The sequence below is a fragment of the Carcharodon carcharias genome, chromosome 10, assembly GCF_017639515.1.
Source record: "Carcharodon carcharias isolate sCarCar2 chromosome 10, sCarCar2.pri, whole genome shotgun sequence".
In the NCBI taxonomy this organism is placed as follows: Eukaryota; Metazoa; Chordata; class Chondrichthyes; order Lamniformes; family Lamnidae; genus Carcharodon; species Carcharodon carcharias.
This window is the reverse complement of record NC_054476.1, coordinates 112,826,004-112,852,319: the sequence shown is the minus strand read 5'-3', so window position 1 is coordinate 112,852,319 and position 26,316 is coordinate 112,826,004. Positions and strand designations below refer to the sequence as shown.

General features: G+C 41.4%; 1 protein-coding gene across 3 annotated transcripts in view; it reads left to right on the top strand.

Annotated features, from left to right (window-relative positions):
- Positions 1–26,316, top strand: part of zzef1 (zinc finger, ZZ-type with EF hand domain 1) — a 285,136-nt gene that overhangs the window by 179,094 nt on the left and 79,726 nt on the right. For 2 of the 3 annotated variants that reach the window (XM_041196874.1, XM_041196876.1), the window contains exons 38-44: positions 6,868–6,969; positions 10,100–10,619; positions 12,280–12,452; positions 13,746–14,023; positions 14,740–14,914; positions 15,752–15,884; positions 26,034–26,230. In XM_041196874.1, coding sequence (XP_041052808.1) covers positions 6,868–6,969; positions 10,100–10,619; positions 12,280–12,452; positions 13,746–14,023; positions 14,740–14,914; positions 15,752–15,884; positions 26,034–26,230 — 1,578 coding nt within the window. The remainder of the gene's footprint in view (positions 1–6,867; positions 6,970–10,099; positions 10,620–12,279; positions 12,453–13,745; positions 14,024–14,739; positions 14,915–15,751; positions 15,885–26,033; positions 26,231–26,316) is intronic. The other variant, XM_041196875.1, reaches the window with a different exon arrangement.

Here is a 26,316-nt window from a genome sequence, read left to right as displayed (position 1 = left end):
GAATCTGTGGAATTCACTACCCCAGAGTGCAGTGGATGCTGGGTTGCTGAATAAATTTGAGGAGGAGATAGACAGAGTTTTAATTAGTAACAGGTTGAAAGGCTATGGGGAGAGGGCAAGAAATTGGAGTTGAGGCCGAAAATAGATCAGCCATGATCATATTGAATGGTGAGGCTGGCTCGAGGGGCTGAATTGCACTCTTGCTCCTGGTTCTTATGTAAACCCCTTTGCCTCATCCTTCTTTTTCAGACTCTCATTAAAACCTGCCTCTATGACCAAGCTTTTGGTTACCTGTCGTAATATCATCTAGTGTGGCTTGGTGTAAAAGCTTTGTTGGATAATGCTCTTTGACGTGCCTTGGGATGTTTAACTGCATTGAGGGTGCTATATAAATGCAAGTTATTCATAAAATTGCAAAACTCGGGCTACAGTCTTTCCATACAGACTGGACCAACCAAATTGGCAAAGTGGCCTGGAAGTGAGTCTGTAGAATGCATTCATGACAGTTTCCTGGAGCAATATGTTGCTGAAGCAACTAGAGATAAAGCTATTTTAAATCTCTATTATTGGGCAGTGAGGCAGGGTTAATCAGTAATGTCATTGTAAAAGATCCACTGGGAAATAGTGATCATAATATATTCGAATTTCAAATGAAGTTTGAAAGTGATGTACTCCATTCACAAACAAGAACCTTAAACTTAAAGCCAATTACATAGGTATGAGGGGAGAGCTGGCCAAGGTTGATTGAATAAATAGACTAAAAGGTATGCTGATAAATAAACAATGGGAAACATTTAAAGAAACAATTTGAAATGCTCAACAAAAGCCCATTCCATTGAAAAATTAAAACTCAGTGAGAATGACCTATCTGTGGCTTACTTGGGAGGTTAAAGATAGTATTAGATTAAAAGAAGAGGCTTATAAATGTTGCAAAGAATAGTAGTAAGTCTGAGGATTGGAAGTTTTTTTAGAAACTAGCAAAGGGCCACCAAAAGGTTAATAAAAAGGGTCAAAATAGAATATGAGATTAAACTAGCCAGGAATGTGAAGACAGATTGTATGAGCTTTTACAAGTATATAAAAAGAGAGTAGCTAAAGTAAACTTGGGCCCCCTTAGAGGTAGAGGCGGGAGAAATTATCATTGGCAATGAAGAAACGGCAGAGACTTTGAACAAATATTTTTTGACTGTCTTCACAGTAGAAGACACAAATTATATACCAGAAAAAGGAGGTAACCATGGGGATCATCAGAGTGAAGAACTTAAGGCAATTAATATCAGCATAGGAAATGTACTGGAGAAATTTAAGGGATTAAAATCCAGCAAATCCCCAGGATCTGATGGCCTACACCCTAGGGCTTTAAAAGAGATAGCTGCAGAGATAATGGACAAGCTGATTATGATGTTCCAAAATTCCCTAGATCTTGGAACGGTCACAGCAGATTGGAAGTTAGAAAATGTAATACTTCTTTTCAATAAAGGAGAGAGAAAACGGGGAACTAAAGGCCAATTAGCCTGACAGTCATCAAGAAAGTGATGGAATCTATTATTAAGGAGGTCTTGACAATGCACTTAGAAAAGCATAATATGATTAGAACAAGTCAGCATAGTTTTGTGAAAGATAAATTCTGTACGACAAGCTCACCATCACACTTTCAAGGGCAATTAGGGATGGACAATAAATGCTGGCCTAGCCAGTGATGCCCACATCCCATGAATGAATAAAAAAAAGTTTGAGAGTTTTTTGAGGATGTCACTAGTAGGGCGGATAAAAGGGAACCAGTGGATGTAGTATGCTTGGATTTCCAAAATGCATTCAATAACGTGCCACACAAAAGGTTAATACATAGGACAACAGACTCAGATGTTTACAGCACAGAAGGAAGCCATTCAGCCCATCGTGTCCATGCCAGCTGACAGAGATCTGACTACACTAATCCCATTTTCCAATGCTTGGCCCATAGCCCTGGAGGCTATGGCAACACAAATGAATATCTAAATAGTTCTTAAATATTATGAGAGTTTCTGACTCAAGCATCCTTTGAGGCAGAGAGTTCCAAACTCCCACCACCCTCTGGGTGAAAAGAATTCTCCTCAACTCCCTCCTACCTCTTACCTTAACCTATTCCCCCTGGTTATTGACCCCTCTACTAATGGAAAAAGTGCCTTCCTATCCACCCTATCAATGCCTCTCATAATACTATACACCTCTACCAAATCCCCTCTCAACCTTTGCTGCTCCAGGGAAAAGAACCCCAGCCTATCCAATCTCTCTTCATAGCTCAGACCCTCCAGCCAGGCAGCATCCTGGTAAATCTCCTCTGCACCCTCTCCAGTGCAATCACGTCCTTCCTATAATGTGGTGACCAGAACTGCATGCAATACTCCAGTTGTGGCCGAACCAGTATTGCAACAGTTCCAGCATAACCTCTCTGCTCTTGTATTCTATGCCTTGGCTAGTAAAGGCAAGTATCCTATATGCCTTCTTAACCACCTTATCTACCTGCCCTGCTACTTTCAGGGATCTGTGGATATGCACAGCAAGGTCCCTCTGAACTTCAGTACTTTCCAGGGTCCTACCATTCAAAGTGTAATCCCTGGCCTAATTAGCCCTCCTCAATTGTGCTACCTCTCACTTTTCCGTGTTGAATTCCATTTGCCACTGCTCTGCCCATCTGACCAGTCCATTGATGATCTCCTGCAGTTTACGGTTATCCTCCTTACTATTTACCACCCTACCAATTTTCATGTCACCCGTTCATGTCACTTCTTGTTCATACCTCCTACATTTAATTCCAAATCATTTATGTACACCACAAACAGCAATGGCCCCAGCACTGAGCCCTGCGGAGCCCACTGGAAATAGACTTCCAGTCACAGAAGCATCCCTCTACCATCACCCTCTGCTTCCTGCCTCTCAGCCAATTTTGGATCCAATGTGCCACTTTGCTTTGGATCCGTGGACTCTTACTTTCTTGACCAGTATGCCATGAGGGACCTTATCAAAACCTTGCTAAAGTCCACATCAAATGCATTACCTTCATTAACACTCCTGGTTACCTTTTCAAAAAAATTCGATCAGATTTGTTAAACATGAGCTTCCCTTAACAAATTCATGCTGACCATCCCTGATTAATCTGTGTCTCTCTAAGTGCAGATATATTCTATCCCTCAGAACTCTTTTTAGAATTCCCCACCACTGAGATTAGACTGACTGGCCTGTAATTTCCCTTTCTCCTTTTTTAATAGTGGGACAATGTTAGCAGTCCCCTGGCAACTCACCTGTGGCCGTAGAGGATTTGAAAAATACTGGCAGGGCCCCTGATATCTCTCCCTTTTCCTCCCTCAACAGTCTGGGATACATCTCGTCTGGGCCTGCAGATTTATCCACTTTTAAGACTGCTAAACCCCCTCTCTCTCTGTTAATTTCTTCTAATATTTCACAGTCCTCCACCCTTTTCCATTGTGAAGACCAATGCAAAATATTCATTGAGGACTGTACCCACGTTTTCCAGCTCCACACGCAAATTACCTCTATGGTCCCTAATTGGCCCTACTTTTACCCTAGTTATTCTCTTGCTCTTTATACATTTAAAAAACCCCTTTGGGCTTTTCTTTATTCTACATACCAATGCTTTCTCATGAACTCTCTTAGCTTTCCTAATTTCCTTTTTAAGTCCCTCCTGCACTTTTTGTACTCCCCTAGGGACTCTGGTGTATTGAGCCCTTGGTATCTGCAATAATCTTTTTTTTCTTAATCCTAACCTTTATGTCCCTTGATATCCAGGGCTCTCCAGACTTGATTCCCCCCCCCTTTGCCTTTAAGGGAACATATTTGCCCTGTACTCTCACTATTAGCTCCTTGAATGTCCCCCACTGACCTGACGCAGTTTTATCTGCAAGTAGCCCAGTCCACTTGGGCCAAACCATATCTCATTTTAGTAAAATTAGACTTTTCCTAGTTTAGGACTTTTATTCCTGGCCCAAAATTATCCTTTTCCATAACTATCCTAAACCTAACTGAGTTATGGTCACTATCTCCAAAATGTTCCCCGACTGTTATGCCTTCCACCTGCCTGGGCTCGTTTCCAAATATTAAGTCCAGAACTGTCCCCTCCCTTTTGGGCCTTCTATGTACTGGCCAAAAAAGTTCTCCTGGATGCAACTTAAGAATTTTGCTCTCCCCCTACCTTGCATACAAACGATACCAGTTAATATTTAGGTAGTTAAAATCCCCTACTATTACTGCCTTATTGTTACATTTCTCTGAAATTTTGATTACATATTTGACCCCCTATCTCTCCCTGTTTGGGGGCCTATAGTATACACCCAACAGCATGTTTGCCCCTTTTGTGTTTTATTACTTCTACCCATATGGCCTCATTTGATGATCCTTCCAAGACATCATCCCTCCTCTCTGCTATAATTGATGCATTGATCAATATTGTGACCCCCCCCCATCTCATCTGAATACCCTATAACCAGGAATGTTGAGCTGCCCATCCTGCCCTTTTAGCCAAGTCTCGGTCATAGCTATGATATCATACTCCCATGTGCCTATCTGTGCCCTCAGCCCGTCTGTCTTATTCCTTGGGCTCCTTGCATTAAAATATATTCCATTTAGCCTTGCCAAACTCTCACTTTTTCCTTATCTAGCCTATGTTTCCTCTGCCTTCCAGACTCACTCACTAGAGTTTTAACTTCTAATTCCATTTTAGTTTCTCTTTTCTCTGAACTACTTTTCAGGATCCCATCCCCCTGCCAATTTAGTTTAAATCCGCCCCAACAGCATTAGCAAACCTCCCCGTGAGGATGTTGGTCCCGTTTCTGTTCAGATATAACCCATCCAACTTGTACAGGTTCCACCTCCCCCAGAAATGGCCCCAGTGCCCCAGAAATCTAAAGCCCTCCCTCCTGCACCATCTCTCTAACCACGCATTCATCTGCTGTATCCTTCCGTTCCTATACTCACAACTGCGTGGCACCGGAAGTAATCCAGAGATTACTATCTGGATAAATCTGCAGCCCTGGATGAGATGTATCCCAGGCTGTTGAGGGAGGCAAGGGAACAGATATCAGGGGCCCTGCCAGTAATTTTCAAATCCTCTATGGCCACAAGTGAGGTGCCAGAGTCCTGCTTTTCAATTTACTACTAAACTCCCTAAAGTCTGCTTGCAGGACCTCATTTCTCTTTCTTCCTTTGTCATTGGTCCCAACATGGCCCACGACTCTGGCTGTTCACCCTCCCTCTTCAGAATGCCCTGCAGCTGTTCCGTGACATCCTTGACCCTGGCACCCAGGAGGCAACATACCATCCTGCAGTCACGTCTATGGCTGCAGAAGCACCTGTCTATTCCCCTCACTAATGAATCCCCTACCACTATTTCCCTTCCACACTTCCTATCCCCCTGAGCAGCTGGGCACCCACAGTGCCATGGCCTTGGCTCTGGTTGGCCTCCATAAAGGAACCGTCACTTTCCCTGTTTTCCAAGGCTGAGAAACGGTTTGCGAGCGAGATGCACTCAGGGGAATCCCTCACTACCTTCCTGGTCCCCTTCTATCTGGTGGTCACCCATTCCCTCTCTGCTTGTACTTCCTTAAGCTGTGGGGTGACCACGTCCTGAAACGTGCTGTCCATGAACCTCTCAGCCTCTTGAATGCACCGTAGTGCCCCCAGCTGCCACTCAAGCTCCAAAATCCAGAGCTCGCGTTGCTCCAGTCAGAGGCACCTCCTGCACATGTGGTCATCCAGACCACCAGGAGCATCTAGGATTTCCCACATAGCACAGGATGTGCAAATCAAGGGACTGAGTTCCCCAGACATATCTTAACTAAATAGAATATGGACCCTTGCTTTTATTTTACCCTTACTTCTACTTGAGTATAGACTAGATGCTAGATCCAATAGGTGCTGCTGACTGCATGTCCCGTCCCAGGGTCCTCTTCTCTCAGTCTCCTCCAGGTACTGCTGACTGAATGACACCTGGATACTTGCGTGTACCGTACAAGGAGCACAAAGTTACTATGCAGGCAGAGTAAGCAATTAGGAAGGCAAATGACATGTTAGCCTTTCTTGCCAGGAGATTGGAATACAAGAATAGAGAAGTCTTGCTAAAATTGGGCTTTGGTGAGAGCACACCTGGAATACTGTGCAGTTTTGACTCCATGTTTACAGATGTATATACTTGAATTGGAGACTGTACAATCAAGGTTTACTAGTTTGGCCCTTGGAATGAAAGTGTTGTCCTATGATGAGAGGCTGAGTAAATTGGGTCTGAAGTATCTGGTGTTTAGAAGACTGAGAGGTGATCTCATTGGAAACATTCAAGATTATTAAGGGGCTTGACAGGGTAGGCACAGAGGTTGTTTCCCCTGGCTGGAGAACCTCAAACAAGGGGGCACAGTCACAAGGTAAGGAACCGATGATTTAGGACTGAGACAAGGAAAGATTTTTTCACTCAAATGTTTGTGAATCTTTGGAATTCTCTACCCCAGAGGGTTTTGGATGTGCTGTCGTTGAGTACACTTAAGGCTGAGATAGACAGATTTTTGATCTCTCAGGCAATTAAGGGATATGGGGAGCAGGCAGGAAAGTAGAGTTAAAGCCCAAAATCAGCCATGATCATATTGAATGGTCGAGCAGGCTCGATGGAGCAAATGATTTACTACTCCTCTTCCTTATGTTGTTCTTCAGGAACCAGTGCTTCTTCATTCATCAGCTTTAACCTCACCAAAAACATCATATTTACTAAATTGTTTGCAACCAGTGTATTAACATTTAGTGACTTTCTCAAACTAACTCTTAGATGTTTTTTTTAATAGTGAAGTAGCAACTGAACCTTGCTTATCATCTTTTCTTCCTCTTTAGGAATCCACTCCTGGCGATAACCAGAAAGCAGTTTTGTCCGATACTCATTCCAGAGATGGAGAGGAAGCTGTTAAGTGCAGTCGCGACAAAATCCGAAAGAAGGTAGAATTGCTAGTTGGGAAAAATTTATGTTCGGTAACCAGACCAAGGAAATCTAATTTACTTTGGACTACTTGAACGGTTTAGCCGTCTAAAGTGTGCGGTGGTGTCTAGACACCTATCGTGTTTAATAATTTTTGGGCTCATATTACACAGTTGATTCTGTTGATTCTTGACAGAGCAGCTTCAGCAAGGAAAAAAATGTTACAATGCGCTTTAACTACCCAAAATTAAATATTTTGCAGTGTGGAGAAGCTGAATGTTGGTGATGAATATCAATGATTTATGTAGATCCCCTGAAGATGTTGGGGTTATGTTTAAGAGTAGCATGTTTGTTTCTGGACTTTGAGTTAGAGTTAACTAACTGTATTGCTGCAATATACTCTGGGTGGATTTATTGCAAGCAGCCTGAATAAATATAAATGAGAATTATAGACTAATTTGGTATATTTACTAGAAAAATAGTGAGGGCCAATGGGGATATTGCAAAATTTTAATCGAGCAGCAAGTATATTTAAAAAAAATACAGATTCAGTATGATTTATCTCTTGGTACGTAAAACATAAAAAATTATTACTAAAGTTGGTAACTGTATGTGAAGTGTGATTAACCAAGATTCGATACGCATTGAGCATAACTTCTGTACTTTTCCTTGTACACTGCACCTTTCTGATTGTTGGTTGTGGCAATTCCTTTTTTTAAAAACTTTTGGCAACTGATAGTCTTTATAATATATATGTTAATTACTTATATTCTCTAATTACTTTACAGCTATCCTTTGTTTAGCACTCCTAATGTGTTCCTAAAAAATGGCATGCTAAACAAAAAGTTACCAAAAGAAACCATGTAATAAGGGTGGGTTACATTCCTAACCTGTAAATTTTATATTAAAAACGTTTTGGCTGCCTTGGAATAACTGGTCCAAAAATCCTCTTAATAATTCTTAACTTACTAACTCCTTCTACTTACCTCCCACCCGCCATCCTTCCCACTCACTGACCCTCATGCTCGCCAGAGAAATCATGTTTAACCAATTTATTGGAATTTTTTGATGAAGTAACATGTGCTGTGGATAGAGGGGAACTGGCAGATGTACTGTACTTAGATTTTTCAGAAGGCATTGTGGAAAATAAAAGCTCAGGTGTAGGGGGTAACATATTGGCATGGATAGAACATTGGCTAGTTAACAGGAAACAAAGTAGGCAAAAAAGGGTCATTTTCTGGTTGGCAGGATGTGGTGAGTGGTGTGCCACGGGATCAGTACTTGGGCCTTAACTCACAATTTATATAAATGATTTGGATGGTATGGTTGCTAAATTTGCGGATGACACAAAGATAGGTAAAAAAGTAAATTGTGAAGAGGACATAAAGAGGCTTCAAAAGGATATAGATAGGTTAGGTGAATGGACAAAGATCTGCCAAATGGAGTGTAATGTGGGAAAATGTGAGGTTGTCCATTTTGGCAGGATGAATACAAATGAAGCATACTACCTAAACGGTGAGAGATTGCAGAGCTGTTATATTTGGAGGGATCTGGGTGTCCTAGTGCATGGATCGCAAAAGGTTAGACTGCAGGTGCAGCAAGTAATTAGCAAAGCTAGTAGAATGTTATTGTTTATTGTGAGGGAAATTGAATACAAGAGTGGGGAGTTTATACTTTAGTTGTACAGGGCACTGGTGAGACCACATCTAAAGTACTCTGTACAATATTGGCCTCCTTATTTAAGGAAAGATGTCAATGCACTAGAAGCAGTTCAGAGCAGGTTGACTGGTTACTACCTGGAATGGGCAGGTTGTCTTATGAGAAAAGATTGGACAGACTAGACTTGTATCTGCTGGAGTTTAGAAGAGTAAGAGGCGACTTGATTGAAACATGTAAATCCTGAGGGGTCTTGACAGGGTGGATGTGGAAGGGATGTTTCCTCTTGTGGGAGAATCTAGAACTAGGGTTCGCTGTTTAAAAAGTAAGGCATCACCCATTTAAGACAGATAAGATGAATTATTTTTTCTCTGAGGGTCGAGTGTCTTTGGAACTCTCTTCCTCAGGAAGCAGTGAAAGCAGACTCTGAATATTTTTAAGGTAAAGCTATATAGATAGATTATTGATAACCTTTCACCCCCATATTTATCGGGGCTAGGCAAGAATAAGGAGTTGAGGTTACATTCAGATCAGCCATGATCTTATTGAATAGTGGAGCAGCTCGAGGGGCTGAGTGGCCTACTGCTGCTCCTAATTTGTATATTCATATGCTTCACACTCGCTCACTGACCTTCCTGCTGTCGTGCCCCTCCTTCTCCTGAATGGGCTCTGGAGAGGGATGTAGTGAACAAGGGAGTGAGAGTGACTGCGAGTGGGACGGTTAAGAGGGAAGTGACAAGTGGGTGGGTCAGCAAGCAAGCCACAGGAAAGAGAGTTGCACGAGGTAGTGAATACCGCTGGTCTAAATCAATGGCCTCTCTAAAATAAATAAGTTTTGTCTGACTTTCCAGAAGTTTTATGGTTTGACAACTCAGTCATTATAAAGGGGGTGGTAAAGAAGTTTCGCCCATTTGAGAGATTTAGATGACTGAAACTGTAGGACTAGTTTTTGATAGCATAGCTAGTTTCAACTTCATCAGAATTTTTAAAGTCTGGTTATGGCATGTTTTGGAGCTATATAATTACCAGCTGGTTTATATAAAACTCAAATTTTCTGGCTGTGAAAATGGAGCTTGTAATGTGGCACTTAATTTCACTCCAGCACAGTCCTCCATGCAGGGTCTGTGCACCTCATCCATGTTTTATGAAGTTTAACAGTGTTTTACTCTGCACTTCTTCAATGTTGACTTCTTGTGCACCACCAATTTCCTTTGTTGCAAAGTTGACTCCTGTATCTTCAGTTGCCTCAGCTATAAACCCTGGAATTCCCTTCTTAAATCTCTCTACCTGTCTGTTCTTTAGGACATTCTTAAAAACCTACCTACCCGTTTGACCACCTTTGGTCACCCTGGCCCAATATCTCCTGGCCCAGTACCTCTGTCAAATTTTGCCTGAATGCTCCTGATTTGTCCCTTGCAGTTTTGCTGAAAGTTCTGTATAAATGCAAGGCAGTGGTGTTGAAAGTCGCTGATTCCTGTTTGTGTCTTTTTCCAGTTAAAATCAAGTGAAAGTGATGCCACCTTGGCAAGTATTGACAGCATTGAGTGGGAGAGCGTACAGATACTAGAGGTATCTGGATCCAGAGATGATGCTTCGGACTTTGAGACCAGTAAGGACAATATGATCCATGACTCAATTTCATCATATCATGGGTCTTCACCTACTACTGGTTCCTCAGCAATTTTATCAGCCAGTCAGTTAAATGGCCTGGCAGCAGGTAGCACATCATCAGAAGATGAAGTTAAATGTAGCAGTTCCCTAGTTAGTGCTTCTTCCACACCGCAATCTTCCACTGAGTTTTCCACGAAGGGACCTAAGGTTGAACAGCAGCTCAATGGCTCACAGCCTGAGCACACTCCATCATTGTCTGTGATGCCATCTCCATCAGGCGAAAGACAGCCATCTTTTGCTTCCAACACTATGTCTGACACGGCCCCAAAGCTGTCTCCTACTGATGCATCAGAGTCGGTTGCCACTCAAGTGTCTACAGCAGCTGAGGAGGTGCTTAAAACAGGTAATTCTGCATTAAACTATTCACAGAGGCACAAGAAGAGCCAGATTCATTCCACTAACAAACTTAGTGTTACTGACAGGAAGGGGTTTAAAGCAGCCCTGATTTCTCTTCCTGCCACCCATCATAAACAGAAAGGTGTTTTTGATTTTTGATTTCCCCCTTTATAAGTGGTGGCTTATTTTCCCCAACCCCTTAGTTTTGGAGTGATCCAATCTTCTATTAATAACCCCACAGCAAACTCAAGATAAAGTAAGCTCAGAGGGTTAGCTTATTTTACACGCACACAAAACGCAGGGAGAGGGTGTCGCTACGTAACCCTGACATATTCACACAATAAAAGAATTCACACAATAAGGGAAAGAAAGAAGTACAGGGCAAAGACCACAGGCAAAATAAGAATTATTGTTTCATGTGAGTCCATAGTCCAGAATCAAAAGTCCAATGGTGTATTCCTTCAGAGAGGTTAGACAGCTGAAACTGATACGGGGTGATGCACTTTTCTAGTAGCGCTGACTTCCACAATGGGAGAAGCATATAGAGATGAGTCAATTTTGCAGTAGGCACTGGTACTGAAGTTAAGAAGTTCCAGTAGAAAACAGTGTAGATGAGAGCCAGGCAATTTAAACCTGGACAGAGGTCTGTTGCTGTTGTTGCTTTGTTGATGGAAGATGGCAGACAGAGGCAGGCTGCTAGCCTGGAACCCTGTTTTCTCTTCTAAGGTTAAACTGCAACCGAAGACAAAATCCAAAATCTTTGTAATTAAAGCAATTCAAGCAGCTCAAGTCTCGGTCATGTGACGGTGGTTTTGGGTTGAGCCGTTCAGCTAATGAGGCCCCCTTCTTAAAACTCATTGTGTTTATGCAGGTAACTGTAGGACCATTAGCACAACTTTGGAGATGAGTCCCAGTAGCACTGTTTTTGTTCAGAGCTGGCTGGTGCAGACATCTTGTCTACTAATCCTTTGTGTTGGCTTGGCTGGAATGTTTATGCAATGTGAGGAGTGTTACATTCCAGGAGTTTGAGTTAGCCTTTATCCATTTTTAAATTGCTCAGAAACCTCCAGAACTCTAATCATGTGGGCAGCTGCAGCCATTTTATTAGTCCAGCCATTTGTCCTTTTTTAAAAAAAAACAGAATAAAAACAAGTCAATATGGAAGAGAAACAAATTTCTTTTCGGTTTTTTTTCCTCATGTCTTCTCGGCAAGATATTAGAAAGAAAAGTATTGTTTAATATTCTTAGGACAATTAGGTATGGGCAGTAGATGCTGGCCTAACCAGTGACCCCCACATCCTGTGAACGATTTAAAAAAAAAACCCAAAATATCATTTATTTGTTGGCTAATGATTAAATTCTTTATTGATTTTTTGTGCTACTGAAAGCCAGTTTAGCTATTACAGCCTCGTTACCAGTATTTCTTAAAACTGAGAATTGTTTTTGCAAGTGTTACTGTCACTGTAAAGGTGTTAAGGGATAATATAATACAAATCAGCATATGATCTATTGGAATGCAGAAGAAGCTCGGGGATTGAATGGTCTTTGCCTGTTTTTATATTTCTTGCCGGGGTGAGGAGGGAAGTGCAGTATCTGAGTGCAATCTTGACTTCGAAACCAAAGAAAGTTCTTTTATGTTGGTTCTGTATTATTGGAAATTTTTTCAGGACCAGAGTCTGCTGTGGAATCAGCTGCGGTACACTTGCATGGATTGAAAACTTCCTTCAAGGTACACGCTGACACCAAAGAGTCCATGCCCAGCCAAGACCAGGTCTTTGCTGAATGTTCGCAGGAGAGAATTCTGGGACTGCTGGCTGCCATGCTGCCTCCTGTTAAAAATGTAAGAACCAAAAGTTGTTTTATTGAGAAACACTTTCCTATGTTTAACAATTAAATAAACAGGTCTCAGATACATAATGGAAGCTATTTTGGTTTCTTTTGATTATTTAGTTGTCTGAAAGTTTATGTTTATTGGAGTTGGTATGAGAAGGTGGCCCTGATGTTATTTCAAGAATTGTTTTCAGAAGTTGCAGCTGAAAATGTAGAAAGTTAAACTTTGGAATGTTTGGACTTGTACAACTTTTTAAAATTTATTGTTTCATAGGATGTGGTCATTGCTGGCAATGCCAGCATTTGTTGACCATCCTTAATTGACCTTGAACTGAATGGCTTGCTAGGCCGTTTCAGAAAGCAGTTAAGAGTCAACTGCATTGCTGTGCATCTGGAATAATACGTAGGCTAGACCGGGTAAGGATGACAGATTTCCTTCCCTGAAGGACATTGGTGAACCAGATGGGTTTTTATGACAATTGATTATAGTTTCATGGTTACCATTACTGAGATCAGCTTTCAATTCCAGATTTATTAGTTGAATTTAAGTTCCACTGGCTGCCTTGGTGGGATTTGAACCCATGTTCCCAGAGCATTAGCCCGGACCGCTGGATTACTAGTCCAGTGACATTACCGTTACATCACAGTCTCCCCCAACCATGGTTTTTAAAACCATACAATCTCAATATAAGATGAAGTCCGTGCAGCCCTTTTTGTCTTGTCTATTCAGGTATACAACATTTACCCCGTTGCAGCATTGACCTGTTCTTTAATTGCTTGCAAGATTTTCACCTATACCCAGTTCAGAAGTCCTAAAATGATCCTCTGTTTGCCCTCCAGCTGTTCAAACTGGTTGCCTCCATGTCCTTTTAAAAATTCTTTCAAGGAGTGTGTTGCTGGCTAGGCCAGCATTTATTGCCCATCTCTAATTGTGCTTGAAAAGGTGGTGGTGAGCAGCCTGCTTGAACCACTGCAGTCCATGTGATGTAGGTGCACCCACTGGTGCTGTTAAGGAGAGAGTTTCAGGTTTTTGACCCAGTGACAATATCACAACTTAGTTTGGTTTTCCAGATTCTCCCATTCCTTTTAGTATCTTGTATCCTGTACCTCTAGATCACCATTGAGTCACCTTCTTTGCAGCTAAAAAGGACAAGTTTCGCTAGTCTATGCAAATAACTCAAGTCCTCTGACCACTGGGAAATACATCCTTGTATTTGCAGTAGCTCAGTAGCTGTTTTAGTAATTATCACTAGAAGTTCAAAACCAATTTATTTGCAGACTTATGTTATCCTCAATCCCACAGGATTCAACCATGTGCCTACCAAACCTGAATCAGGTACTGAAGCTCCTGTTTCGAGTGGCAATGCAGAATCCAGGGCAGCTGATTGAAACCTATCACTTGACATTGGGACTGCTTGGACAGCTGCTTTTGAGAATCTCCCCAGCAGAAGCTGATGCAGCAGTAAAGGATGTCCTTTTTGCATCTTGGAAGTTACTTAGCACAGCAGAAGGCAACCTGAAGCATCCGGGCTGGATGACGACACAGGTTTTGTTCAGCCTCGGAGCAGTCTGCTTGGACTGGTAAAGTTTGTTAGTTGATTTGTTTTTGGGTGGTGCAAAGCTTAAAAAAAATCTGTTTCAGCTTAGTGGAAAGCTAATAAAAAGTATTGTTTTTAATTAACCTTTTTGCTATATAAGTGTCAGCTTTGGCTCAGTTGCAGCCCTCTCGTGCCTCTGAGTCGAAAGGTTGTGGGTTTAAACCCCACTCCAGAGACTTGGCCACAAAACCTAGGCTGACACTCCCAGTGTAGTACCGAGAGAGTGCTGCACTGTCTGAAGTGAAGTCTGTTGGATGAGAAGTTAAACTGAGACCCAGCCTGCCCTTTTAGGTGTCCATAAAAGATTCCATGGCACTATTCAGGTAAGAGCCGCGGAGTTCTCCCCAGTGTCTCAGCCGATATATAATCCATCAATCAACAGCACTAAGATTATCTGGTTAATTTTCTTGTTTTCCTTGCTGTGTAGAAATTGGCTGCTGCACTTCCTACATTACAGCAGTGCTTAGGCTTCAAAAATGTTTCATTGACTGTAAAGCACTTTGGGATGTCCTGAAATCATAGAAGGTGCTATAGAAATGCGTCTTTTTTAAAATTCCGTGTATATTTCATGTTCCATACAATTACTAAATTCTTGAACCTTGTCCAGAAAACTTCAAATGTAGCAGGATGGGGCAATCTCTTGTCTGTATTTCTTGAAGAGGGAAGTGCCTTATCACTGTGCTTTTCTCTTGATTGAAGCAGGATTAGCCTGGACTGGGCATCTTCAGTGGCAGACATCCTCAGGGACCTGAACTCTAGCCTGCAATGGCAGAAAGTGATTGCTGCCTTCACAAAGCGCTGCATCGACGAGCTGCCATTCCATCTGAAACGCACCAACATCTTCACATTGTTGGTTCTGGTGGGATTTCCTGAGGTAAGAGCAACCACTTTAATTTGGTGGTTGAGGTAGAGTCTGTGTGGTGTCACCATATTAAAGTGTAATGAATGGTATTAGAATAAGGGAAGGAGTACTAGATTGAACAAACGGCACTGTATCAGGTCCTTCTTAGGAATAGCACAGGCCTAGATAAATATCGTATCTTCCAAATAGTTTTCAAAAAATTTGACCAATTGTATAACTTGGTAGACATCATAAGCTAATCAGTATAGAGTAATAATTAGGAAAATGGGTTATTAGACATTTGGAATTATCATTAATGGTTTGAACTATTACCTTCTAATTTTCAGTTCATACATTACTATTATTCCAACCTTGATGATGATTCCTTGTATTTTATATGCCAATAACTGTAGACAATGTGGTTGTGAAGCAATGGAGCCAGTGCGGCAAATCGAAAGCCTGACCATATAAATTTAGGATGCTTGCTGGTTATCTCTTACTCTAATTTGGTCATCAGTTTTGTTCAAACCTAGCTGTTCAAGCCCAATGATAGAAGAGTCCATTAGCTGCTAGTTAACATGTCAACTCATCTGCTTCAACATATGGTCAAGTTTTGGTTCAAATTCTTTTAGGTGAATATGGAAGCCGACAATTTGGGTTGAGAACAAGTAAAAAGCAGAAGGCAAGTCAAATTGAAAGTGGTCTCTTGCGACATGAGGTTTTGTCAAATGTGAAAGTCTGTTGAGTTGTTCTGCCAGCCATACACAATTATTGTTTATTAAAGGGAAATAAGCGTTGTGTGCTAGCACTATTTTGTGTTTTGTTCTGTGCCTGTATAGCTTTTAAAATCCAAACTCTTATTTTATACAGGTGTTGTGTAGAGGCACTCATACTGTTTACATAGACAACGCAAATGAATCACATGATGTTATTGTCCTGAAGCATTTTACAGAGAAGATTCAAGCTGTGGTAATTGACATCAAGACTCGAAAGCGTAAAACAGGCGAGTCTTCATTACTGCTTACAAGAGCACTTCATTCACTGAACTACCCATGGGGTGCCAAGGTCCAACCTGCAAAGTTCTTGACCTCATGTCAAACAATAGCAGTTGGTTTCCTAAAGGAGAGCTGGGAAAACCCCAACCAGTGCTGAATACACCTCCTAGCAGTCTGTTGCAGAATGCAGTAAGATCTCACTTAAAGTTGTAGTTGCATTCCAGAATATTGCGATTTTTTAAGTGAAACAGCTTTCAGCAAATCACATTATCCCATTAAAACCAACATAAACATTGTAGTTCAGTTCTGTAGGATACTCCTCATCAAAAAAAAGGCATTAAAACGTGATACCCTTCAAGTTGAAATACTTTACATTGTTAAATTCCTATATTGATAAATGAAATAACTTTTAAAATAAAGTTAAAAATATTTTTAAAAATGTTAACTTTCTACTTTTAGTATCTTTTGCTCACTGCTGATCCTGCTTGCCATACATCCCACTTACTTGATCCTCCTGGTTGCTGCAGACCCTTCCTCTCTCCAACTCTCTGACTTGCTCCCTAACTCACTCTCTTGCTGCCGACCCTCCGGTTTGTGGCCCCTGCCCATCCCTAAACCAACCTCACACCAACCTTTGCTCTTACCAAATCTCCTGCTCCCCACTTCCTTCCCCTGAACCCTCTCTGTGAGCACGGACTCTGGAGATGAGCAGTGAGAGCAGGAGGAGCAGCTTCAACTTGCAGGAGGTAAATTCTTTTCAAGTGGGTTTGTGATCAGCTTTGTGATCAGAAATCTCCTTTCCTCCCTGACCTGGGTTTTAAAGCCACGGGAAACTGCTCAGCCCGGGAGGAGGTGGAGTAAACAAGGCCCTGCCCACTAGTTTTACCATGGTGGGAAGGAGTCATATGCTAGCCCAGTGTACCGAGCATATTCATCCATTGTTCAGTAAATTGTCTCATTGTCAGGATCAGGGATCTGTTACCAGGAGATTCCTGATCGAAAAGGGATGAAGCTGATTATAAATGCTCATGAAGAGAACTTGAAACTGAAGCTGCTTCTCCTGCCTCTTGCCGCTGAACTCACAGCGAGGATACAGGAGAGGGGAGCAGCTAGCAGGAGAGTCAGAGAGCGCGAGGTTCGGCGAGAGGATAAGACAGGGAGTGGCAGAGGCCACAGGTCAGGGGGTCGGCGGCAAGAGGTTGTGTTAGGGAGCAGGAGGGGCCACAAGTTGGAGTGTTGGTAGTGAGAGGGAGCAGCAGAGGCTGCACTAAAATGGCATCAATTGAGTTATGCAGCCCTATGTCAGACCAGCGGGAAATAATGCAAAACGAATCTTGTGATGTTAAATGAGCTAACAGCCCCATGAACTTGCTGAAGTTAAGGTGAAACAGTTAAGTGAGGGCTTAGTGAAGTTATTGATAGAAGCCTGGGAAGAGATCCACATTTTGTCTTATTGTCAATTGTGGCATATAGGGATCATGAATCTGAGTGGGGTTAGGAAAAGGAATTGTATAACTGCAGTGATTAAACCCGAGTACTCACTTTGTTAAAATAGAGGAATATTCATTGCACATTATAATGCATTTCTCTTCAGTTTTGGTAAAGGAAGCAAAAGACTGAAACAGAAACAGAAAATAGTGGAAAAACTCAGCAGGCCAGGCAGCATCTGTGGAGAGAGAAACAGGGTTAACATTTCGAGTCTGAAGAAGTCATATGGACTCGAAACATTAACTCTGTTTCTCTATCCACAGATGCTGCCAGACCTGCTGAGTTTTTCCAGCATTTTCTGTTTTTATTTTAGATTTCCAGCATCTGCAGTATTTTGCTTTTATCTTGGGGAAGAAAAAGACAGCAGTCTTAATTTCAACTTTGTGATTCTTACATTAACTTAGATTGGTGATGGGGTGGGACGAACGGACATTCGGAAGACATTATGAATCCCAGTTGATTTTGGTTCACCGCAGATAGATCGTCACAAATACTATATTTTACCAATAAGTTAGCAGCCCACCTTAGAGTCATAGGAGTCATAGACGTCTACAGCATAGAAAAAGGCCCTTCGGCCCATCGAGTCTGTGCCAGCCAAACAAATAACTAACTATTCTAATCCCATTTTCCAGCACTAGGCCCATAGCCTTGTATGCCATGGCATCGCAAGTGCACATCCAAATATTACTTAAATGTTATGAGGGTTTCTACCTCTACCACCCTTTCAGGTAGTGAGTTCCAGATTCCCCCCACCCTCTGGGTGAAAAAAATTCCTCCTCTCATCCCTTCTAAACCTCCTGCCCTTTACCTTAAATCTATTCCCCCTGGTTCTTAATCCCTCTACCTTATCTATGCCCCTCATACTTTTATACACCTCAATCATGTCCCCCCTCAACCTCCTCTGTTCCAGGGAAAATAACCCCAGTCTATCCAATCTCTCCTCATAACTAAAACTCTCCAGCCCAGGCAACATCCTGGTAAATCTCCTCTGCATTTTCTCTAGTACAATCACATCCTTCCTGTAATGCGGATTCTAGAATTGCACACAATACTCTAGCTGTGGCCTAACCAGCGTTTTATACAGTTCCAGCATAACCTCCCTGCTCTTATATTCTGTGCCTCGGCTAATAAAGGCAAGTATCCCATATGCCTTCTTAACCACCTTATCTACATGTCCCGCTATCTTAAGGGACCAGTGGACGTGCACACTGTGGTCCCTCTGATCCTTGGTACTTCCCAGGGTCCTACCATTCATCGTGTATTCCCGTGCCTTGTTTGTCCTGCCCAAGTGCTTCATCTCACAGTTATCCAGATTAAATTCTGTTTGACACTGATCAACCCATCTGACCAGCCCTTTTGTATCCTACTGTAATCTAAGGCTATCCTCACTATTTACCACCCCACCAATTTTCGTGTCATCTGCGAACTTATTGATAAACTCTCCTACATTCCAGTCTAAGTCACTTATATATACCACAAACAGCAAGGGATCCATCACCGATCCCTGTGTATCCCCACTGGACACAAGCATCCAGTTGCAAAAACACCCCTCGACCATCACCCTCTGCTTCCTGCCACTCAGCCAATTCTGGATCCAATTTGCCAAATTGCCTTGGATCCCATGGGCTCTTGCCTTCGTTATCAGTCTCCCATGCGGGACCTTATCAAAAGCCTTGCTAAAGTCCAAGTAGACTACGTTAAATGCATTGCCCTCATCTACACACCTGGTCACCGCTTCGAAAAATTCAATCACATTGGTCAGGCATGACCTCCCCTTAACAAAACCATGCTGACTATCCTTGATTAATCCCTGCCTTTCCAAGTGTAGATTAATTCTGTCCCTCAGAATTGCTTCCAATAGTTTTCCCACCACTGAGGTTAGACTGACTGGCCTGTAGTTCCCTGGTTTATCCCTTCCTCCCTTCTTGAATAACGGTACCACTTTGGCTGTCCTCCAGTCCTCTGGCAGCTATCCTGTGGCCAGAGAGGCATTGAAAATTATTACCAGTGCCCCTGCTATCTCCTCCCTTGCCTCAACAGCCTGGGATACATTTCATTCAGGCCCGGAGAGTTATCTACTTTTAAGCCTGCCTGGCCACTTAGAACCTCCTCCCCTTCTATGCAAATTTCTTCAATTATATTGCAGTCCTTCTGCCTGATTTCCATACCCACGTCGTCCCTCTCACTTGTGAACACCGACACAAAGTATTCATTTAGAACCCTACCTATGCCTTTCGGCTCCACACACAAATTACCACTATGGTCCTTAATGGGCCCTACACTTTCCCTAGTTATCCTCTAAATCTTAATGTACTTGTAAAATAACTTTGGATTTTCCTTTATTTTACCTGCCAATGTTTTTTCATGACCCCTTTTTGCTCTCCTAATTTCCTTTTTAAGTTTCCCCCTTAAACATTCTGTAGTCCTCTAAGGCTTCCGCTGTTTTGAACCCTCGATATCTGCCATAAGCCTCCTTTTTCTCTTTATCCAATGCTGTATATCCCTCGACATCCAGGGTTCCCTGGATTTGTTGGTCCCACCCTTTATCTTTACTGGAATATGTTGGCCCTGTACTCTCCCTATTTCCTTTTCGAATGAGTCCCACTGCTATGACGCAGATTTACCTAAAAGTAGCTCCCAGTCCGCTCTGGCCAAATCATATCTGACCTTATTAAAATCGGCCTTCTCCCAATTTAGAACTCTGATTTCTGGCCCATCCTTGTCTTTTTCCATAACAACCTTGAATCTAACGGAGTTATGATCTCTATCTGTAAAATGCTCCCCCACTGATACCTCTAACACTTGTTTGGCTTCGTTCCTTAAAATTAAGTCCAGGACCGCCCCTCTCTTGTAGGACCTTCTATGTACTGGCTTAAAAAGCTCTCTTGGATGCATTTTAAGAATTCTGCTCCCTCTAAACCTATGACTAACCCAGTTAATGTTGGGAAAATTGAAATCCCCCACTATTACTACCCTATTATTTTTACACTTCTCTGAAATTTGCCTACATATCTGCTCTTCTATTTCTCTCTGACTATTTGGGGGTCTTTGGTACACTCCCAGCAATGTGATTGCTCCTTTTTTGTTTTTCAGTTCTACCCATATGGCTTCATTTGAGGAGCCTTCTAAGATGTCATCCCTCCTTACTGATGTAATTGATTCCTTGATCGATATTGCGATACCCCCTCCTCTCTTACCTCCTTCCCTGTCTCTCCTGAAGACTGTATATCCTGGAATATTGAGCTGCCAATCCTGCCCCTCTCTCAACCATGCCTCTTTGACAGCAATGACATCATACTTCCATGTGTTAATTTGTGCCCTCAACTCATCTGTTTTATTCATCAGACTCCTTGCATTAAAATAAATACCATCCAATCTTGCCAAACTCCTTTGTGCCTTATCTGGCCTGTAATTTCTATGCCTTCCAGACTCACTTGCTCTCTCTTCTAATTTTATCTGTGCATCTCCCCCTGCTGAACCTCCTCTTAGGATCCCATCCCCCTGCCAAGTTAGTTTAAACCCTCCCCAAAAGCACTAGCAAACCTCCCCGCAAGGATGTTGGTCCCATTCCGGTTCAGGTGCAACCCGTCCGCCCTCGTGAGACAAGGAGAAGGTACAGGAAAAAGAAATGACTTTGGTCAGTAAAATGTAGTTTTGAGGTTGGACCATGTTGTAAAGAAAATAATCTACATGTTAAGACATGGCTAGAATACCCTAAGTCTTATCACTGTGCACAGTGAAGGAATATGAACAAAATTAAGCTCAACACAGGAAAGAGCTAAAATAGAAATTGTCAATGGGATATTTATGTGGGAGTTTTCAACAACTTGCATTTATATCATAGAATCTTACAACACAGAAAGTGGGCATGGCGTCCATTGTGCCTGTGCTGATACACTCAAAGGGCAGTTTAGTTGGTCCCACTCCCCTGCTCTTTCTGCATATCCCTGCAATCTTCCTCTACAAGCATTTATTTAATTTACTTTAGAAGAGGTATTGCATAGTGATATTGTCACTGGACTAGTATTCCAGAAACCCAGGGTAATGTTCTGGGAACTCGGGTTTGAATCCCACCACAGCAGATACTGAAAATTGAATTCATAAAAATCTGGAATTAAAAGGTCTAATGGTAAAAACCCATCTGGCTCACTGATATCCTTTAGGAAGGAAATCTGCTGCCTTACCTGTTCTGGCCTACATGTGACACCAGACCCACAGCAAGGTGGTTGAATCTTAAAATTAGTGATGGCCAATAAATGCTGGCCTAGCCAGTGACGCCCACATCCCATGAACCAATAAAAAAAAGAATCCATATCAACCACCCTAATCTGGCATTCCAAACCCAAATGAAAGACATTTTCTTCATGTCACCTCAATTTCTTTTGCCAATCACCTTCAACCTGTGCCCTCTTGTTATTGACCTGACAGTCATTGCAAACAGGTTCGCTTTATTTTCTTCATCTAAAGGTTTCATGATTTTAAACTGCTCTCAGGAGAAAATCTCCAGCTCTTCTACTCTATTTACGTAACTGTAATTTCTTACCCCAGGAACCATTCTAGTGAAGCTTGTCTGTTCCCTCTCCAAAGGCTTCACATCCTCCCTAAAGTGTGACACCACAATTGGACACAATGTTCTAGCTGGGATTCCTGGATTTCGTACTCTGCCTCTATTTGTAAAGTCTAAGATCCCATATACTTTATTAGTTGTTAACTTGTTTTGTCACCTTCAAAGATTTGTGCTCAACCACCCATAGGGTGTCTCTGCTCTTGAACCCTCTTCATAATTACACCATTTAGCTTCTGTTGCGTTGTCTCATTCTTTCTACCAAAACTTATTATCTCACACTTTTCTGTATGAATTTCATCCCATTCCATTAACCTGTCTATGTCATCTTGAAGCCTGCTACAATCTGCCTACTGTTTACTGTACTTCCAAGTTTTGTCATCTGAAAATTTCAAAATTGGGCCCTGTACCCCCAAGGCCAAATCATTAAGGTAGCTTGGAAATAGCGGTGGTCTTAGCACTGAACAGCACTGCTGATGTTCCTTCAGTCTGAAAAATATCCAATCATCACTAATATCTATTTTCTGTTCCTCAAACCATTTTGTATATATGCTGTTACTGCCCATTTTATCCCATGGGCTATAATTTTGCTAACGAGCCAAGTATGTGGTACTTTATCAAATGTCTTTTGAAAGTCTGTATAGGGGCTTTGATGTGGCAAAACATCCCAAGTTGCTTCAAGGAAGCATTATTGAACAAACTTTGACAATGAACCATGTAAGAAAATATTAAGACAGAAAAGCTTAGTTGAAGAGGTAAGTTTTAAGGAGCGTCTTAAAGGAGGAGCGAGAGGTGGACGATTTTAGGGGGGGATATTTCAGAGCTTAGGGCCTGGGTAGCTGAAAGCATACTGGCAATGCTGAAGTGATTAAAATCAGGGATACATAAGAGGCCACAATTAGCAGATTGCAAAGATGTTTGTGTATGTTTCTTATAAAATAAAATTTGATTTTTAGGCTATGATGTTGCAAATTCAAAGTAAAATTGTTTATTCCAGGACTATATCATGAGGTCAACAACTGTCACCAAGAGATGTCACATCTTTTATAGCTGTATCATCACACTTTTGTTTAAACCTTTCTGCCTGGATAGTCTTTGTAATTCAATTCCAACAATTGGCCCAATTGGCATTTTTTAATGATTCTACATTTCAGTACTTGATAGATATGAGCACTTTGACATTTATATTGATAAGAGTCAACATTCTGCTTTTGTGTTTCCAAAGATTAACTATGATCATAACTCAAGTGAGGTCACTTTATATCGTGTAGATATTTTTATTCTTTTTTAACTAACCCGCAAATTCTCTGAGCCACCATCTAGCGCTAAACCCTTGAATTGACTCTCTTATTACCTTGTATTCAATCAGCATATTTTAAACGCTGCTTTTTTAAAATTCGTCACTTATTTATTGCCTATCTCTAATTGCCCCTTGAGAACTGAGTGAAGTGTCAACCACATTGCTGTGGGCCTGAAGTCACATGTAGGCCAAACCAGGTAAGGATAGCAGATTTCCTCCCCTAAAGGAATTAGTAAATTAGATGGGTTTTTACGGCAATTGACAACGTTTTCATAGTCAACATTTGACTTTTTAGACTCCAGATTTTTTATTGAATTCAAATTTCACCATCTGCATGGTGGGATTTGAACCCGGGTCCCCAGAGAATTCCCCTTGGTCTCTGGAGTACTAGTCCAGTGACAATACCACTACGCCACTACCTCCCCTTCTCTGTAAACCTCCCAGACAGGATCATCTCTGACAGGTGGTTCAGGTTGAACCCTAAAATTGGTTTTCATTTTGGATGGCTTGTTATATTATTTTTTTGTGCCTCTTCCATCGACTGGTTCCTTGTTTTGTGGTTTTCCCTGTGATAGGCCAGTTGTATTGGTGGTTTACTGGTTTTGGCGATGTTGGTATTGTCTGATTTTATGGTGCACGATCCAGTTGAGATTTCTTGGTAGATAACAACTTGTGCAGACCATTTTGATAATGAACACCGACTTCATTGCCAGATGTAAGTGAGAATAAGTGTATGTACCAGCTTTCTAACAACTTCCAAATCCTCCAAGTAAAGTAAATAGTCAATTATGAGCTACTTGTATTGGCTCAGTGATTCTTGAGCTGCTGTTTGGATGCTTTGCAACATTGTATTGTAACAATGTGCTTGTCTAAGCCAAAAGACTGTCACATTGTGACAATGTCATATTTTGATTTTTTTTAATCAGTTTTATGACACGCAGCAGTGTTTTTTTCCCCACTATTCCATGAGATTTGATGAGGTGAGGACTGGAAGTCGTGTGCCTGTATTCCCTGAGCTGTGTAAGGGTTGCGACTTGTATACTATTAATTAGACTTCATCTGGTACTCCTTGCCTTGTGAATTTAAATCAAATTATGTCTATCATCACCTTGCTTGTTGTGTTATGTAGGTTGACAACATCAGGGGAGATTGAGTAATAATCTGTTACTACTCTTGTTAAATCCCCTCCTGCGTTTTGACATTATCTGTGTATAGCTGAGTGGGGAGTCTTTTTTCTGATTTGTTATTTAGATTTTTACAAACTGCTTGATGTGCATATTGATAGTTTGGGTGGTGTTTTGATTTGGTTTTGGCCTGTTGAATGCTACTCATGCGTGCTGTTGATATTTTGTGATGCCTGAATGTCCTTCATGAATTTTTGACATAGCCGATTTTCACTTAAACTGTCCTTAAGAGAAATGATGCTACAATTATGAACAGAGAACATTCTGCCAACTCCAGAATATCATCTCATATTGACTTTGGTAGGCAGCAGTTTATTTTGTGTTCACAATTGTATAGATCCTTTGTAGGGGTGGGTTTCCCATGCTCCAAATCTGGCTTGAAGTTGGGATTAGTTTTATTGATATCCACATCCTGGGTCCATTCTCTCTGTTTAATTGTAATTACTAGCAAGTTTTCTCTTTAATCCATTTCTCTCTCAATTGTGTCGATTTTCCATCTTACACGGATGACATTTGCAAAGTGCCTCATTTTCTAGCAATTGTAATAAGATTTGCAATTTGGTGAACATGAACTAGGCTTGTACTTATTTTACGCTTGAACTCTCCCTTTCCCTCCATTTGCTTAAGAAGCAACCATCTCTTTTTTGCTGCATTTCTGTAGCTTAACTCCTATGATTTCCTTTTTGTCTTTGTGTGTTTTCAGCTGTCTGAATCATGCCCAACTATCTTTTCTAGTCCAATCTCAAGGTCTGATAGCAATGCTGACATGCTGCTGTTTTTCTTCACCCTAAACAATGTTATCCGTAATGAGAGAGCTGTTCAATGCTACATAATCGCAAGTCTGACAGTGTCCTTAATGCTGACATATAACTGCTTGAAGATTCTTTGGAACCCCTAATGTTTAAATATACTTCAGATATAATCCTGAAATAGAAAACAGCATTTCTCAAACTGCTTGATTACTTTTTCTACTTGTTATCTGCATTTCTTTTTAGGTGAAACAGTTTATATTCCAAGTACCTCATCTTTTATTGTAAATAACATTCAAGTTTATCACTTTTTCCCCCTCACTGTTTGTTGTCTCACCATTTTTTAAACTCCTTTCAATTTCTGGTGTTCTTTACTAAGTATGTTTCTCACATTAGACAGCCAAGGCATATCCATTTGCTTGCTATAGTGTTTGACCTATTTCATTCTGTTTTCTCGGATTGTGTGTCCTGCAATATTCACAGCTCTAGAAACAGCAAAGTACTCCTGGCACCATGTCGTGGTATTCATATGGATGTGAATTTCATTATCTTTAAGGCCGTTAGTGATCCAGGTTCAAAACAGGGTATTTATTCAGGAAGCCCTGCTGAGGTAACAACTCCTGTCAATCACCAATGTATTACTTCATCATCAGTTTGTTTTTGCCAGTTTTGTTGATGTATGGATTTACATTTCACATGCACTACTAAAGCCCAAAGTAAACTTGTGGAATGAAAGAATTAGAAACAGATGAACAAAACAGAATAGTTGAAACACTGTAGAAAACCAGAGAATGTAGAAAGCTGGGACGGGGCAATTGTGATGTGTAAACTAACCATGCTTTTTTAATATCCACTTTTTTTTTTAAACACAGTGAGGGATTATCGGTTGACGCAGGTTTGTAAGCCTGAATATACGGCAGCTCAACCTCAACTCATCCAGTTCCTACAGCACTTTATGTTAATCTACAGCCATCTACTGCAGACCAATATAGACAGCAGCTTCCCAGATGCAGTGGAGGCGACCTGGCTCCAGTCACTAGCTCTGAAGGGTCTCTACAAAACACTACAGGTAATCACTTGAGCATGAAATGAATATATAATGCTGAGCAATTCTTCAATTATAATTTTTTTGATAGCGTGGGGTGATGGGGGGAG